The 15,670-nt window shown below is 34.9% G+C and overlaps 1 protein-coding gene across 10 annotated transcripts in view; it reads left to right on the forward strand.

Annotated features, from left to right (window-relative positions):
- The window catches only part of SOX6 (SRY-box transcription factor 6), a 366,568-nt gene that overhangs the window by 191,869 nt on the left and 159,029 nt on the right, over window positions 1-15,670 (forward strand). For 9 of the 10 annotated variants that reach the window (XM_042881831.1, XM_042881833.1, XM_042881825.1 and 6 more), the window contains one exon: window positions 2,161-2,250. The exons of the other annotated variant lie outside the window; for it this stretch is intronic. In XM_042881831.1, coding sequence (XP_042737765.1) covers window positions 2,161-2,250 — 90 coding nt within the window. The remainder of the gene's footprint in view (window positions 1-2,160; window positions 2,251-15,670) is intronic. 10 annotated transcript variants of the gene reach the window in all.

Genomic DNA, 15,670 nt, shown 5'->3' on the forward strand with positions numbered 1-15,670 from the left:
ATGAGGGGTCTGAGATTTTGGCAGAGGAGAAACAAAACCATCTTTTTTAAATAATTGTGGTATTACAAAAAAAAAAAAAAAAAAAAAAAAAAAAGACTAATTATAATGTTCTATTGATAATTGATAGTTATTTCTTGATTCTTCTATTATCAGGCAAGAACTCATAAAAGTAATAAGTGTCTGTTATTGTTAAAAGTAAATTATTATTATGTAACAAGTATTTTAGTATTTTAACATTGCCTATTGCAACTTAGAGCTCCTTAATTTTGTCTCTTTCATAGAAAGATATAATTAGTAAATAAATTAGCTTTTCTACTGAAATGTAACTTCAAAAACATTTACGAGCTGTGTTGTCTTTACACAGAGGCTTGCATAGTGAGAATGTATTTCAATTAAAACCTGATCTTTGATCTTCTGGTGGTTACAGTTTGGTTTGCTTTCAACTGGTTTTGCTTTTTTGTTGTTTTGGTTTTTGTTTTTGTTTTTTTTTCCAAATGGGTGATGCTAATGTGATTTATTTTCAGCTGAAGCTATTTGAATCCTAAAGCATAAGCAGCCATATGACCTTTTACTTCCTTGAATATCTCCCCAAACCTTTATGACTTCTCTGAATGCTTCTCCTCTCCGATTTTTTTTTGGACTCCTCTGAGTTGGAACACACTGTTATGCGATATATCGATTCTATTTCTGTTGCCGTTCTTCATTTGGGTTTTTTGTTTTTGGTGTTACTTCTGTGAGTGATTCTAGTAGGACTGTTGACATGGAAATTTGAGCCAAAATTTGGCCTTAATCTGTCAGTAACTTAACAGAAGATATTAGAGGCTAAATTCTACCTTCTTGTTCACTGGAGTGTCAATTCTCAAGTGGCTGGCGTGCTACCAGTGCAAATGCTGTCAAAATTCGGATAGTTTGAAATCATTTTGTAAATTGATTTCCTCTTAATGCAAATGGCAGCTTGCTTTAGGGGTTTCTAACAAACTAAAGAGTGAGTGTAGTCTTGGTGTATTCAAGTAAGAACCACTGTGCTCGGCACCCCCAGGGTAGTATGTGGTCTTACAAGAAGGGCTCTTTGCAAAGATTCGTTTCAGCAACAATGTTGAAATAATGTTCTTCATATCTTGATAAACTGAGCCTGAGTGATTCCAAGAATTTTAGCATAGGCTTTGTTCATGAACCTGTCTACGAATGAAAGAAATGCATGACGTTTAAAGGACACTTTATTATTACTACCTGGGGAGGGAAGATAGGTGTTTAGTTGTGTGGAAAGTTTTCTCAGTGACCATTAATAAAGCTGAATTGAGGTTCTTAAAATCATAAAACTGAATCATGACATTAACCACAAGAATACCCATCTTAAAAATCAACTGGATTGTTATGTATTTTGACTTCAGAGTCAGTTCAGTGTAAGAATTCAAAAAGCCTTTAGATTTTGGTGAAGAGTCTGCTGTGCTCAATATCAAATTTTGTAGTGGAATTGAAGTCTGATCATATGAAATTTGCTACACAGTCTTCTACCTTCTCCTAAGTGTAATGACTTCAGTGACAGTTTTGTGTAGGGAAGGACTATCAAGCTGGGACAAAATTTTGAAATATATTCTGAACTTCGAATTATGAAAGCAGATCTTCTAATCATTGCATGTTGTTTATAGTGTACCGAGAAAATTTCTGATGCTGTGAACACTGAATATGTAGAATGCTTTTGTGAATTCCATGGAGATGTTATATGAATAACTTTCGCATTGACATGGGTATAAAAATGGGTTTCAGATGTCACTGTGTGCCAAATTTCCAGAAAACCCTTCTAAATCTTCATGTATAATTTGGAGTGTACAATCATTTTCAAATGAAAAAGACAGAATTTGTATATACATTGGCAATCTATGCATGTAAATTGGCAGTTAGCATGCATAAATCCTGAACTAAGTTTTTCTTTCAATTAGACTCTCGTTAAATCCATAGTAACTCCATTAACCTCAGAGGAATTAGTTCGGATTTAAAATGCTGTTAAATGGGAACTCTGGTTGCAAGCTGATTTCCTTTTGAAACTATGGTCCAACAAGAATAAGAGGAAAAGCTTTAAAATGAAGATGGCACCATTTTTCCTGATGCATAAGAACATATTTGATGTTTCTTCCTTTTTTTTTTTTTTTTTTTTAATAGATTCATCCTGCATGGAAAAACTACTCTCTAAAGACTGGAAAGAGAAGATGGAAAAATTAAACACAAGTGATCTCCTTGGAGAAATTAAAGGTATCTCACTAGATCCAATTTGAAGCGTTTACACATATTTTTTTAAAAGTGAATTAGCTCCTTTCAGAACAGTAGAAATAACAATCAATTGCAAACACTGGGTTAGTTACATTATTTCATTGACACTTGGTAGGTACTTGTGTGACCAGAGGAATAAACATTTTCAAAATGTGGAGCTACTTGCCCTTGGTGCTGTTTCTTCACAGTTGCATAAATAACTTTCAGGATATAAAAGGGAGTCATTGTATAATTACTGTTCTGAATATTCCATTCAAAATTAAAAATAAAAATAATAATAGTAATCTTTTTTTATATTCATGCTATTTCTGGGGCAGGAGAAGCCCTGGATGTAGTTCTGGACCCACTGAAGTCAGTGGGTGTTTTATTGCTTATAAAGATAAAATGTTCCAGTATTTTCAAGATTTGTTGTATCAGCAGTCTAGTAGAAGTGAAACTTTGACTATTAAAGAGTGTGCAGAAAACTTAAAAGTGTTTTTTCCATACCCATCAATTCTCTCATGGATTTTCATTTTTCTTTTTCAAAAGAAATTCAGTGTTATTGACTTAGAAGCAAATTTTAAAGGCGATGCTTGTTTGTTTTTTCTTTGTACTGTGAGGAAGGCTCAAAAGGCATTTCTGAAGAGTACATAAGGTACCTAAGATTGATTTCTTTTGACTGAAATAATTTTATTACATATCAATTACAAATATGTGGAAATAAAGAATAATAACCGTTATATTAATAAATCTTTACTAATAGGGAAAAAAAAAAGATATTCTTGTATGACAGTAGTAGCTTAGGGTTTTAATTTTTCTCTAGGGAGGCTTAAGATAGTTCAATTTTTTTTATTATGCAAATAGATGAAAGGCTTGCCCTTTTCGTTAAATAAATTTTAATTGGTTCCTGCAATCCTGCAACTGACTCAAGACCAAAATCTGTTTAGTTTGCCTGTTGGATATTACTTGTAGAATTACGGCAATGAAAATGAGAGAGGTAAGAAATCCTATAGGAATATAAGTGACAGAAATATAGCATATAGTTTTACAGAAATGTGTTAAAATTTACAGTGACAGAAAAAGGCAACAAAATTATGTCTTGACATGACTATTTATTTAAAGCTATATTGTCTCTTCATAATGTGGAAAACCTTGAATGCTGGTTGGCCCATTAATTGCACAATATAGCTACTTAGTCTCTAAAAAGAAACTGCTTGAATGGTATTAGTGAATCAAAATTAAAAGATGTGGGATCTCTAACAATGCTGGATAATGTTGTTTATTATTTTAGATGGCACAAAAACCTTTCTCATGAGCTTTCATTTGTTAAAAATAACTAAAAGAGAGGGAGAGCAGTTCTTTTATCTGTGTTATTCCTCCCATTTTCTTAGTCTGCATATTCACTGCAGAGGGAACTGGCAGAGTTCTTGCTCCAAACTGTTTTCTTATTTACCTACAAAGCTTTCTTACTCACACTTGGAAGGATTTTCAACTCATTCAGCTACTTCGTCTAGGAGTATAGCATGTTATCTGTATTAAAAAGAATTACCTAATTCACCATAATTGTGTGTAAACAGTCATTTGGTTAGTTTCACAACTAACGTCCTGCCTCTAATCCCTAGAAACTTTCCCTTAAATTTGCCTTAAGTGATCTTAATGTCTGTAGTATTCCTTTCCATTACTAGATGACTTCCAGTAAGACTCAATACTGAATCTTTGCTAATGTAACTGCAGTCTTCCTGAACTGCCAAACATACAGAAAAAAGCAGACACAAATGTGAGGATGAATAACGATTGCTCTTTCGTAATGCTTTCTGCTTACAGTATTCAAACTTCCATGCAGATTTAGGTGAAAAAAAAAGGCACGGAGTTTGATAGCAGAACAGTGGTGAGTCTGAAGGTGGACTCGTCTTGGCTCGCGAGCCAGTTGCCTAACCACTGTTTCCAGGCTGGTTAGCTCCTAGCTGCTAACACCACTTTCAGCAACCAAACTGCCTCGTATTAACTCCTAGTAGCATTTGTCTGCCTTAAATAATCTCAATAAGAAAATAAATTAAACCGTCTATCCAGTGGCAGCATGAAATCCAGATACAAAAAGGAATTAAAGGAAAGCAGAGGAACCAGAGAGATGTTTTAATCTACCGAAATAAATGTACATTTAAAAAAATAAAACTTTACAGTGTTCAAGGTAGTAGACTTCCAAAGTCATAAAGTTAACTTTTGTAGTTCTGAATGAATATCCATTTAGATAATTGGCATGCTAAAGTCTAAAAGAATGGTTTCTTAAAGTGTATCTTCTCTGGGATATCAAATATCTTGGTTCTTAATTTTCATTAGATTCTAAATCAATGGATTTAACTGGTGGATGTTTTTGGCTTTTGTGCAGACTTTCTATTCATATTACTGAGAGCCTAACTAAAAAGCGAGAAGCAGTGCAGTAAAAAATAAGTAAATGAGGTCATTAGGGAAAAAGTCTTGATTATAAGAAAGCGAGGTGTGGTCCTGCGAGGAGCTGCTCTTTGCACTGACTGTTACTGGGAGTTGTTTATTTAAGAGAGAAGGCGTTGTTCTTGCTACAGATAACCTGAGCACATAGTCTTCCTCTGTGTCTGCCTGACTACAGCCCTCCCCCTCTAGTGAAAGACTTGCATCTTGATTACAGAAAGGCAGTTCGCTTAGAATCAGTGCCAGAAGAAAGGGTGAAAGCAGGAAAAAAAAATGTACCAGTGACACAAACTGTTTCTGTTTGTATTTGAAAAGCACAAAGATGAGAAGAAAAATAATTGGCTGAGAGAAACAAGTAAAAATGGTATTTTCTTGTTTTACCTCCTATATTTAGAACAAAATAGTGTTAATTAGGATATAATTATAAGGTCCATCTATTAATTCAAACAATAGAAGCCAATAGAGAAGTAACAAACAGTGACTCATTTATTTTTTCTCGAAGTGGGATTGTTCCCGTTCGCAATTACTCTTACACAGTGCGCTTCATTTGTAAAACTGCCTTTTCTGAGTGTCCTTACTAGGATTTCAGTTACTGATAATGGTCCAGATTCTTCCTTGAATTCTAGCCAGACAAGCCATCGACTTCAGGGAGGTTGCATGAACCTCTGAGGAGCATTTGGCAGAATGCTTAGTAGCCAAATTCCAGTGGTTAAATAAGTCTGCTTGTTCATTTGATATGTTTATAAATGAAACACATAGGTCAAATTTTCAAAGGTCTGTGAAGCCATTGAGCTCAGTTAAATGACCAGCTCACCTGGAAAAAAAAAAAACAACACAGCCACCCATGCAAATCGTTTTGTTGTATGCCGTTGGCCAGTGTGTGCATGCAAATACCTTTGTTTAAGGTATGCAAGCAATTTGTTAGGCTTATGTTCAACTTTTGCGGCGTTGGTCTTTTGAATGACAATTAGCAACAGGAAACACTTTTCGTTCTAATGTTCGGTATCATGAATTTGAATAAACAGAGTGGTTTGGAGCTCTTTTCTGATTTTCTAGGTATTTGGGTACACAGAGTTCTGCGCACAATCCTCCTCTGCCCTCGCAGCTTGTATTGCTGTTGCTTAGATATCTAGTTTTCCTTCAGCAGCGGTGTCTAGGCAGAGTAGCATCATTCATCACCATGCAGAGTCTGTTTTAAGTTTTCTGTTTCTGTTTCAAATATAAATCATTAAAATAGCACAGTCTTGCATGCATCAGGCAGTTGTCCCACTGAAATAGCCTGCAATGGTCTTTCTCAGCATGCAGGGTCTTTGAAGATCAAATAAGAAAGGTCAATCCTTAAGTAACTTCAGCAATGATATTCTTGTGAAAGGGTCAGAATTGGTCTAGTAGTCTCACAGAAGAGTGACTTGAGTCATCGGCTACTGTGTAACAGGTTAGTTCTCTGATTTCCATTGGTGGTGTTTACAACTCTACATTTATAGGCATTGTGACTTGAATGTCACTGTCTTTGTGCAGTGTCCTCTGTTTTGGGAAGGATGGTGATTGACATTTCATAGTTTTATGTAATATAACCAATGCAGAAGTTGGTTTGCATGATTACTTATTCCATCTCCTTTTCCATTTGTTACTTTTTAGAAAAGAGCCTGTACCTCCTATTTCATGTGTCATGTACACATCATACACATTTAAAGACTTCAAAATATTTGGATAGGTGAGAAGCAGCATGGACATTTCCTAAGGAAATGTTGAATTGAGTAAAACCAGCTTCATTCACTTGATAGTCTCCTTGTATGATCTACTGTAAACATGCCTGAAAATGATAGTCATTCCTGTTATTAGAACACCGGGCAGATTGAAGGAGGTGTTTTCTAGGAGCATTTAATGTGTGTGCACTAGTATCTGGAAGAGAAGAGTGAGACACAAGTGTTTGAATCTGGCAGTTTAACACTATCCATTTCTGCGATAGTCTTGGGAGAGTGTTCTGTGCGAGCGAATCCTCAGGCAAACTATGGTTTCCGTGATTTTACAGTGAATTAATTTTTTTTTCTTAAAACATGCAAGATTTACAAAACATTTTAAATGCTATTTTTGTTTCTATTTTGTAAAACTTATCTTCACAGATAAGCTTTTGGGTGTCTTGTGGTGCACTATATCAAATATGAAGACTGTTTCGAGGAAAATAAATCTGAGGTTTACTGTAGCCCTTGCTAACAGTGCAGTCGGGATTTGTACAAATTATTCTTCAGTATAATTGCTGAAATTTCTTTTTCGTGAATTCTAAGGGTATATAGCAGTCTGCTTTATAAATATGTATAAATAAATATATATGTCTTATATCACAGAGGCACTCAGAGGTTTTTAATTATGTCACTTTGTATGGCTATAGACATTTCAAAGCTCTCCTTTGTGCTCTTTGTTATAAACGTATTTTTTTTTTCTTTTGAAGTCAGTGTGATATACATACTGGCAATTAAAAACTCAGCTCAGGCTTTGAGATGCAAGGTCTTCTTAATTAAAACTCAAACAAAAGCTACAAGCAAAAGACCCACTGTACGATTAAGGTCTAAAGTGTTATGATACATTAGAATCATTGTTAACTCTAGGATTTTAAAAATCAATACAAAGGAAAAAGAATCAACTGGTTCCAATTAGTGAAACCAATGAAAGCATCCAACAAAACATAGCAAAACAATGCAACGCAGAGACCCTACACCCAAATCCTTAAGAAATTGGTCCTGATTGAAAATATACCACAGGATATAAAGTTTTCTTGTAATATATTTATTTCCATGATCAAACAATGGGCTTAGCTCTAAGTTTTAGATCTCTAAATCAGACAGGTGTATTTGTTTTGCTGTTTCTCAAGTGTGTAACATTACATAAGCTGCACCTCCAAGTCTAATCTGATCTTCTAAATTGTTACCTTGATATTTGAATGACTGAATATTTCATAAGCATTTTCAATAGTCAGTGTTTGCATACTCCTTTGTCTGATTTTCTAAGGAAGGTAATAAATTTATATATATATATATATATGCATACATCTAACATTTATTTATTTTAGTTAAACTTACCGAGCCCCACTGTACGTATTTCTTTTGATTAAGACATTATGATACTGATGTAATCAGCTAGACCAAACATGTAGTCTAGATTAAACTACATTGTTTTACATCATCTTGACTTTTCTTGCTATGAAATACTTTTTCCCAGATTCTGAAATTAAATTGCCTGAGCTTTATGCATAGTTTAATTGTGTGGAAATGGATGAGACTGCTCACTGTATGTATGTTATTATTTAAATTATGTACATGTGAGTCTTGGCAGGATTAAAGCTGTACTTAGCAAAAGAAAAAAAAAAAAAAGAAAAAAAAAAAGAAAAAAGGAAACATTTTTATTGCTGTGGTCTTTTGGTCATGGAGTCATATTTCAGCAACACCTATCACAATCAAGCCTGCTTCTAGTGTTAAAAATTATTGACTGTTACCGTTTCTAGTTCTTAAAACTCCACAACTATAAATTACATTGTAATTAACCTTTCATATAAATCAAGTTATCCGTATTGTTGAAAACATTTTATAAATAATATTAAGAAGGATACATGCAGTATATTTCCAGACATGCAATGAATTTGTTATGGCAATCATATACGTGTAAGATATATTCATCTACACACATATATATCATACACGTTATATACTTGACTGTACATTTATAAAATAAGATATATATCTTATTGTGGTATGTTTCTAAGACTAACAATTCAGAACTAAATGTATGAATTCTACACTATATTGAAAGAAGAGGGACAGCTCATTTATACACTGTTCTGTGGAACTGGCTTGAATATCATACTAAGAAATAGTACCAACTGTTTGTGAGAAAAAGGGATAAGAAGGATAACGATGCTAGTAATAAGGAACTGGAAACAGCAGTACATTTGCTGGACACATTAGGAAGGCGTTCTTCAGTTGTACAAAGAGTGATAAGAAAATGGATGACACTAAAATGTGTTAATTTTCAAATGCTGTTTAATTATTATTATTTTTTTTTAAACAGAAGAACAGAATACAAACTAAAATACACAAGAAGGTTTTCTTTTTTTTTCCACAAATTTCCCTTTTTTTTTCGGTCTGCTGTACTTTGGATGATATGTTCATTGTTGATTTTCATTATATGAATAATTGTTTTTTTTAGTGATACAGTATCTGTCACTGTAGTTGAAAGGTCTCTATGTTGAAGAACCTTATCACTGCTTGGAAGTGAAGGCCTCCTCTTCTGACACAGGATGTCAGGGACAAATTTCCTTTAGACTCAAGTCCCAGCTTAGTTGCTAATGGAGATTTTTAGTGAGATAAAACTTCTACTGAAGACAAATAAGATTGTATGAAAAAAACAAGTGTGTATGTAGAAGTGGGCTTTTAGATTTTTGTTGCTGTAGAACTATCAAGTAAAGTTCTAACAAATGAATGAATGTTACCATTTATGTAGAAAGATGCATAGCGACCTCATATTGAAAGGACGAAAGTTTGCTGATCAGTGTGGATTCTGCTGAAACCTGTAGGTGTACTTTATGAACCTTTTAATAGAAGTTTTGTATTAAGGAAATCTGATTTAAGTGTCAGATATAAATGAACATATAGTGCTATACTGGTATGTTGTCTCTATGGATACTGAGTGATCTGGGGAAGGATGTAAGGAAAGGGCAAGTGATATTTCCTCAATGTACTCTTCCACTTTCCCATGATCCCATGATAATGGACTTCCTGATTCAGAGGTGGTACATTTGGGTTTAATGGACCTTGATAGAATTATCATTTACAAATATGTCCGATCACTCTTGAACCTTTTAATTGACAGCTGGAAAGTCTGTGGGGATAAGCAGTTAGCAATATGTTGTATATGACAGTATCTCCTTCTTTATATTTGAACCTTGTAGGTATCCCGTAGATCTTGTATTATAATGGATGGGGAAATGCTATTTCCTGTTCATCTTCCCTGCTATATTCCATTCAGTTGTCTCTTATCCAGGTTAAAAAGTGTGTTTATTTATCCTCATGTGAAAGTTATTCTGTACCTCTCACTCTCACTGCTCTTCTCTGCAGAAAATATCCCTTTTCTGAGTGACACCAGCCTTTAGTACTGATTAATGAGATCCTCTGTGGCGATCCTTTTCACCTGAGTAAACTCGCTTTCTGATCAGGGATTTTGAAGTAGGGTCTTGATGTGTGGATGCTGTGGGGTAGTGAGAGCATCTTGATAGAATCAAAGAATGCCAGATACTTTTTCTTCAGAGAGGTATTAAAAAACCTTACTGGGAACTTCACAAAATGTAGACTCAGTTGACTTAGAAATGCCATCTATAAAACTTAAGGGACATAGCATTAGTAACAAATAAAGTATGAAAACAATTGGAAAACTCACAAGCATTTGAGAGTAGCAAGAAAATAAAGTGCAACCTGACACAGTCGCTGCCTCAGAAGCTCAGTGAGGGGTAGAAGAAGAAAGAAATAGGAGAGGAGTTATACTCCCTAGCCAAGTTGACCCTTTGGAAGAAAGTAACTATCAGCATTTGTTATGAGAGGTCTTGGTTTTTCTAACTCTGTCACCTCATTTCAGGTCTGACCAATGACATCTGACAGTTTTCTGCCAGAGGGCAGATTTTGTTACACTGGGCACATTTTCCTTCGTTTCGCTTCCTTGTGTTGACATTAAAGTGAGTCCATATTCTGGACTCCCTTGCTCCCGTTAGTCATTCTTGGTCATTAGCTGCCATGCTCTAATCCTACTACTATATACATACATATATGAATATAATATACGATGTATGTATGTATATCTGTCACACTGACAGAAAGATTTTAGGGCTCTGGTATGTGTCCAGATAAGGGTAATGAAGCTGTGAGGGGTCTGGAGCTCAAGTCTTATGAGGAGCGACTGAGAGCTGGGATTGTTCAGTCTGGAGAAGAGGAGGCTCAGGGGTGACCTTTTCACTCTACAGCTGTCTGAAGGAGGTTGTGATGGGGTGGGGGTTGGCCTCTTCTGTGTAACCAGTGATAGGACTGGGGGGAACGGCCTCTAGTTGTGCCAGGGAGATTCAGGTAGGACGTTAGGAAATACTTCTTTGAGAAGGTGGTCAGGCACTGGAACAGGCTGTCCAGGGAGGTGGTGGAATCACCGTCCCTAGAGGTGTTCAAGAAACGTTTAGATGTTGTACTGACGGACATGGTTTAGTGGAAAATAACACAGGTGACAGGTGGATGGTTGGGCAGGGTGGTTTAGAGGTTTTAGAGGTTTTTTCCAACCTTGCTGATGCTATGATTCTATACCTTTTCTTATCCTTTTTCTTTAAATTATTGGTAGTTTCCTTATATTTACCTTGTGTTGTCAATATGAATTAAAGTTTAATATTAGTCACATCAGTCATAAGTGTTCTTTGGAGGTTACGATTAAGCTGAGACCTGTTCAATAGCTATTTAAAACCTGTTGCCCTGTAGATAGCAGAAATGAGAGGCTAACACACTCATGTCTGCAATGAATCCTCTTCTCTATTAAGATTTGTTTGAATAGTTTTCTGTCACAACAGGTGCACAATTATTTTATGAGTAAAATATTATCAGCCTTCCAAATTAGCCAGGGCAAAATGCAAGTTGTCTGATTAAATAATCAAACCCCATACTTAAAATGCTCTTGATTTCCACAGGAATTTTAAGATGCTAAGTCCCAGTCTATCAGTGAAACTATGATTGTTTGCAGCATGCAAGTATTAGCTTGTAGAGTATCCTGCGTGGTACATTTACATAATTCATCCTACATTATACAAGACAAAACTGCTAAAAAAGCATATAATAATAGGTTTTACTTCCAGTCAAACAATTTTAATCTACCAATGAAAATATTATACTGTGCATTAAATCAGAAAAAAGTGGACTTCTAATGGAAACTATTTTGAAAGTGTTCTGCATTCAATTAAGAAGCACATCATTTTAGAAATACAAACCCCTCTGTTGTTTTTTAAATCATTTGGTTTATGAAGGGGGAGGGAAAAAAAAGAAATATCCTCTGAATTTGAAGTGCAGCTTGCAGTGTGAAGATCACATGTCACCAGTTGTTGAATAGCTTAGTGAAATACAGCAACTTGGAGATCTGAGAAATGGCTAAGATCTGAAACGGTATGAATGGAAATCTTAGCAGTAACTGTCAGGTACAAATTATACACGCGCATTTGTTTATTTTCATATCTGAATCTGTTTGTCAATCAAGAAATGCTATGAATCGGGGAGATAGGATCTCAAATACAAAAACCACAAAGTCAGAGGCAGCATCTGGAGGAGCTCCAAGCCACAAAAATCAGGGAAGAAGCACGGAGGGAGCAAAAACTATGAATGTGTGCATGGATTCTGCCTCTATATACACTGAATTTAAATAATTATGTTCATACATCAATAAGAATAATTGCTGATAAAAATTATAGTCCTTATTTTGGGCAGCAATATGTTTTACTAAATGTGAAATTAAATGTAATTTGTATTAACTAAGGGTAATAAGAAAGTGTGTAATGTAAATGGTTGACATTTCCAACATATTTGAGCATGTTGCTACTATATGTGAAGATACATTTTTTACATTTTATTTGACTTGGAAATATGTAAATTTACATTTGCTCCTAATATGTTCTATTAAAATAGGATCATAGCTCTGACGTCTAAGAGAAGTAAATTGTTTATACAGGATTCACCGTAATTTGAAAGTCAGTTATATCACTGATGTAACTCTTTACAAGACAATTTCAATTTTATCTGGAAGGTGGAATACAGTATTATTATAGGTACTAAAACAAAATCTCTTGTTAAAATCTTTGTTGCACTCAAGTTACAAAATTTCAGAAAGCGGTGTAACGTATACAAACATTTTAGATAGGTGTGTGCAACTTAAATTTCTCTAAATGTGGCAAAGCTTACAGAGATTTCAAGCTGTGATGAGGAAAACGAAATGGGCATAACTGTTACATGGTTTGTTTTTCAGATTCATTAACAGCCATTAGAGTTCCTTTTAACTTGTAACTGAAAGAACTTCTTTTTCCCTTCATTTGTGTACTGTAGTGGCAGGATCTATTTACTTACATACTGTTAAGATTCTGCAAACCACAGAACAGCTGAAGATTTTCTTATGTAGGGTCTCTGGTAAATAGAGAGTTCCTACCTCAGGATTCATTTGTAAATTATTTAACAATGTTCACTATTTCGATGTTTTCTGCACCTCCTAAGGTGTAATTTTGGGTCTTGGACTTCAGCTACAGATGAGGGTGCCTACTTGCTCTACAGAATTGTATGATGATAATCAGGGAATCACTGGAGAAAAAAGTATGGATGGTAATTACATGTCTGCTAAATCTGCTATGGGAAATATACATTATGACAGTTATGCCTATGTAAAATACTTTAAATACTTCAATACTTTAAACATATAGAAATCAATGTCAAGTTCAAGTTTGGAAGTGATGGAAAACTGAAGATGTATGTAATCAAACTGAAGACTGTTAAACTTATTTTGATGAAACAGTTTCCCCAAAGGAGAAAAAGTCTCCCTCAGCATAGGCCCACTCCAACTCTTGCAGCATGATCTGTGAAAGGAGAGTGCTGCTCTTCACTGATCAAAGTCAGATCCTGTACATCAGCTGGAATCACCAGAGCCAGGGCTGAGACTGCTGCTACAGTCTGAAATTGTAAAATTTATAAACTCAGTTACTGTGATGGTCCTTAAGAGCCCATGAGAGGAGTGTGTGTGTATACATGGGTATGTGCGTAACACACATCATTAGCTCTTAAAGAGTTTCTTTTCTGTTGAACTTAGGGTATCTTATACTTGTTTAGTGTTCATGACTGACAGATAGAAAATAGTAAAATGATGTGCTGAGAACTGGAAGGCTAGCAGATAAACAAGATAATGATTTTGTAATGCATATTTTTACAAACTTTCCTAGTAGTGCTTTTTTTGGACAGCAGTAACTGTGTTGTAGCAGGTGCTTAGAAGTCATGTGGTTGAAAGTCACTGTTATTAAAGTGTATAAACTGAATTAACACCTAAAACAACACTGAGTACTTTATTTATTAAAAATACATATTTTTTTAATGTAGGAGGTAATTGTGAATAAGTGAATGTGGCCGTTGTCTTATAAATGCATTTTCTGTAGTGTTTTTACTGGTCATATTCATCTTATGCAAGTTGAGTTTCTCAGGTGGACTTCTGTATGTGGAGTACAAGGTATAACTGAAAACACAGAATATTTCATGTGTACAAGAGCAGATAAATATCATATTTTCTATTATATATCAAGTCAGTAATGGAACAGATCCAAGGAAGGAATTTAAAATTTGAAAATGAATGCAGTCTTCGATGCTAACTTTAACTTTGAAGTTACCAATGTGGCACCAGACCCTAGGAAGTGATATCTCGATAACTGTGCTCTTTCAGCCATGGCTTCAGTGTCTAGAAGGTGAAGATCTCGCTCAAATGAAAATATACAGAAAACTTTTCTGGTGATGTTATATGATTTAGGCATGTTTATCTCATTTTTAAAAATAGAGTTAGATATCGTCCGATTTGATGAGTGTTAGGTGCTTAAAGTATGCCTGAAAACAGCCAGAGATCTGTCTGCAATAGTAAGAGAATGAAATCCATTTAAACTGCTTGTTCCAGAGAAACCTAAGGTCCAGGGAACAGCTTGGAAAAATACCTGAGAACTTTTCAGATACAGTCAGATTTCAGTTTTGATGTATATTTAAAATTCATAGAAAGTAAAAGGCCACTAAAGGAATTGCTTAAGTGAAAAAGAAATATATTTTGCAGTTGTAATCAGCATTCACCGTAGCTGACAGTATCTTAGCATCAAGGTCACTGATGTAACTGCTAAGCGTGTCACAAACATTACATTGTGAGTTGCAGTAGGTGAAATACATACATAGCTCTTTTTTAAAAAGGAACATGGTTAGCTATTAACTTTTAAGCCACTTCAGAGAAGCCTCAGTAGAAATGCCTTCTACTTTTGTTTTTCCTTGTTAGGAAGAAAAAAACCAAAAATGTAATTTGGTCATTGTAGAAATAAAATAATGAAAATGCAACTTGGACAAATTTTTGTTGTAAGGTGAGAGCAATAGTTAGGGCATCCTGATTTCTTAAGTATATCCCAGGATTATTAATAAGGCTATCAATTCAAATGACATTGCAATGGATTTGAGAAACCTCTTGATGTGTTTCCTACATGCAGCTTTTTTTTCTTTCCAACATTGAGGGTTTTTTTTTCTGGATTATCTTTAGATTTTTGCCTAATATTGTGCATAAAGTTCAGGCCTTTGAATAGCAAATCACACTAAGGCCTTAGAACAGGCAATATTTATGTTTTCGTTCAGAGTGATTCTGCCAGTGTTAGATTATCTGCATTTCTGGTTGGGCTCTGGAATAGGCTGCCCTGGGAGGTGGTTGAGTCACCGTCCCCGAAGATGTTCAAGTGTTTAGATGTTGTACTTAGGGTCATGGCTTAGGGGGAGATATTGCTGGTAGGTGGGTGATCTTGGAGGCCTTTTCCAACCTTGATGATTCTAGGATTCCACAATATGCAGAATGAAATAAAATGATACCACTTTCTGGTTCTGAGACTGTGAAGAGTTTCATTACCAGTCATTCCATAGGGAAGGGTTGTGTTAAATGTTTTCGTTTGTGATCAACTAGGTATACAAATAAATTGAATTAAGAAAATATCCCAATGTGCTTTTACTTGTTTGCGAGAAACATCTGGCTAAACATGCTTGTGGTTAGTGTATAATTATTCCAGTACACTGTTAGAATATAGGTAGAACTTCAATTTGTAAATTTAGGTCACCTCTGGTTAATGTGATTTAGGAGTTTTTCTGCAGTTAAAAAGTTGGGCTGATAATTTTGCAGCGTATTTCAAAGAAGTACAAGTAGTTTTTCATAG

This window comes from Lagopus leucura, unplaced genomic scaffold (genome assembly GCF_019238085.1).
Source record: "Lagopus leucura isolate 7727_CA_CO unplaced genomic scaffold, USGS_WTPT01 Super-Scaffold_100033, whole genome shotgun sequence".
Classification (NCBI taxonomy): Eukaryota; Metazoa; Chordata; class Aves; order Galliformes; family Phasianidae; genus Lagopus; species Lagopus leucura.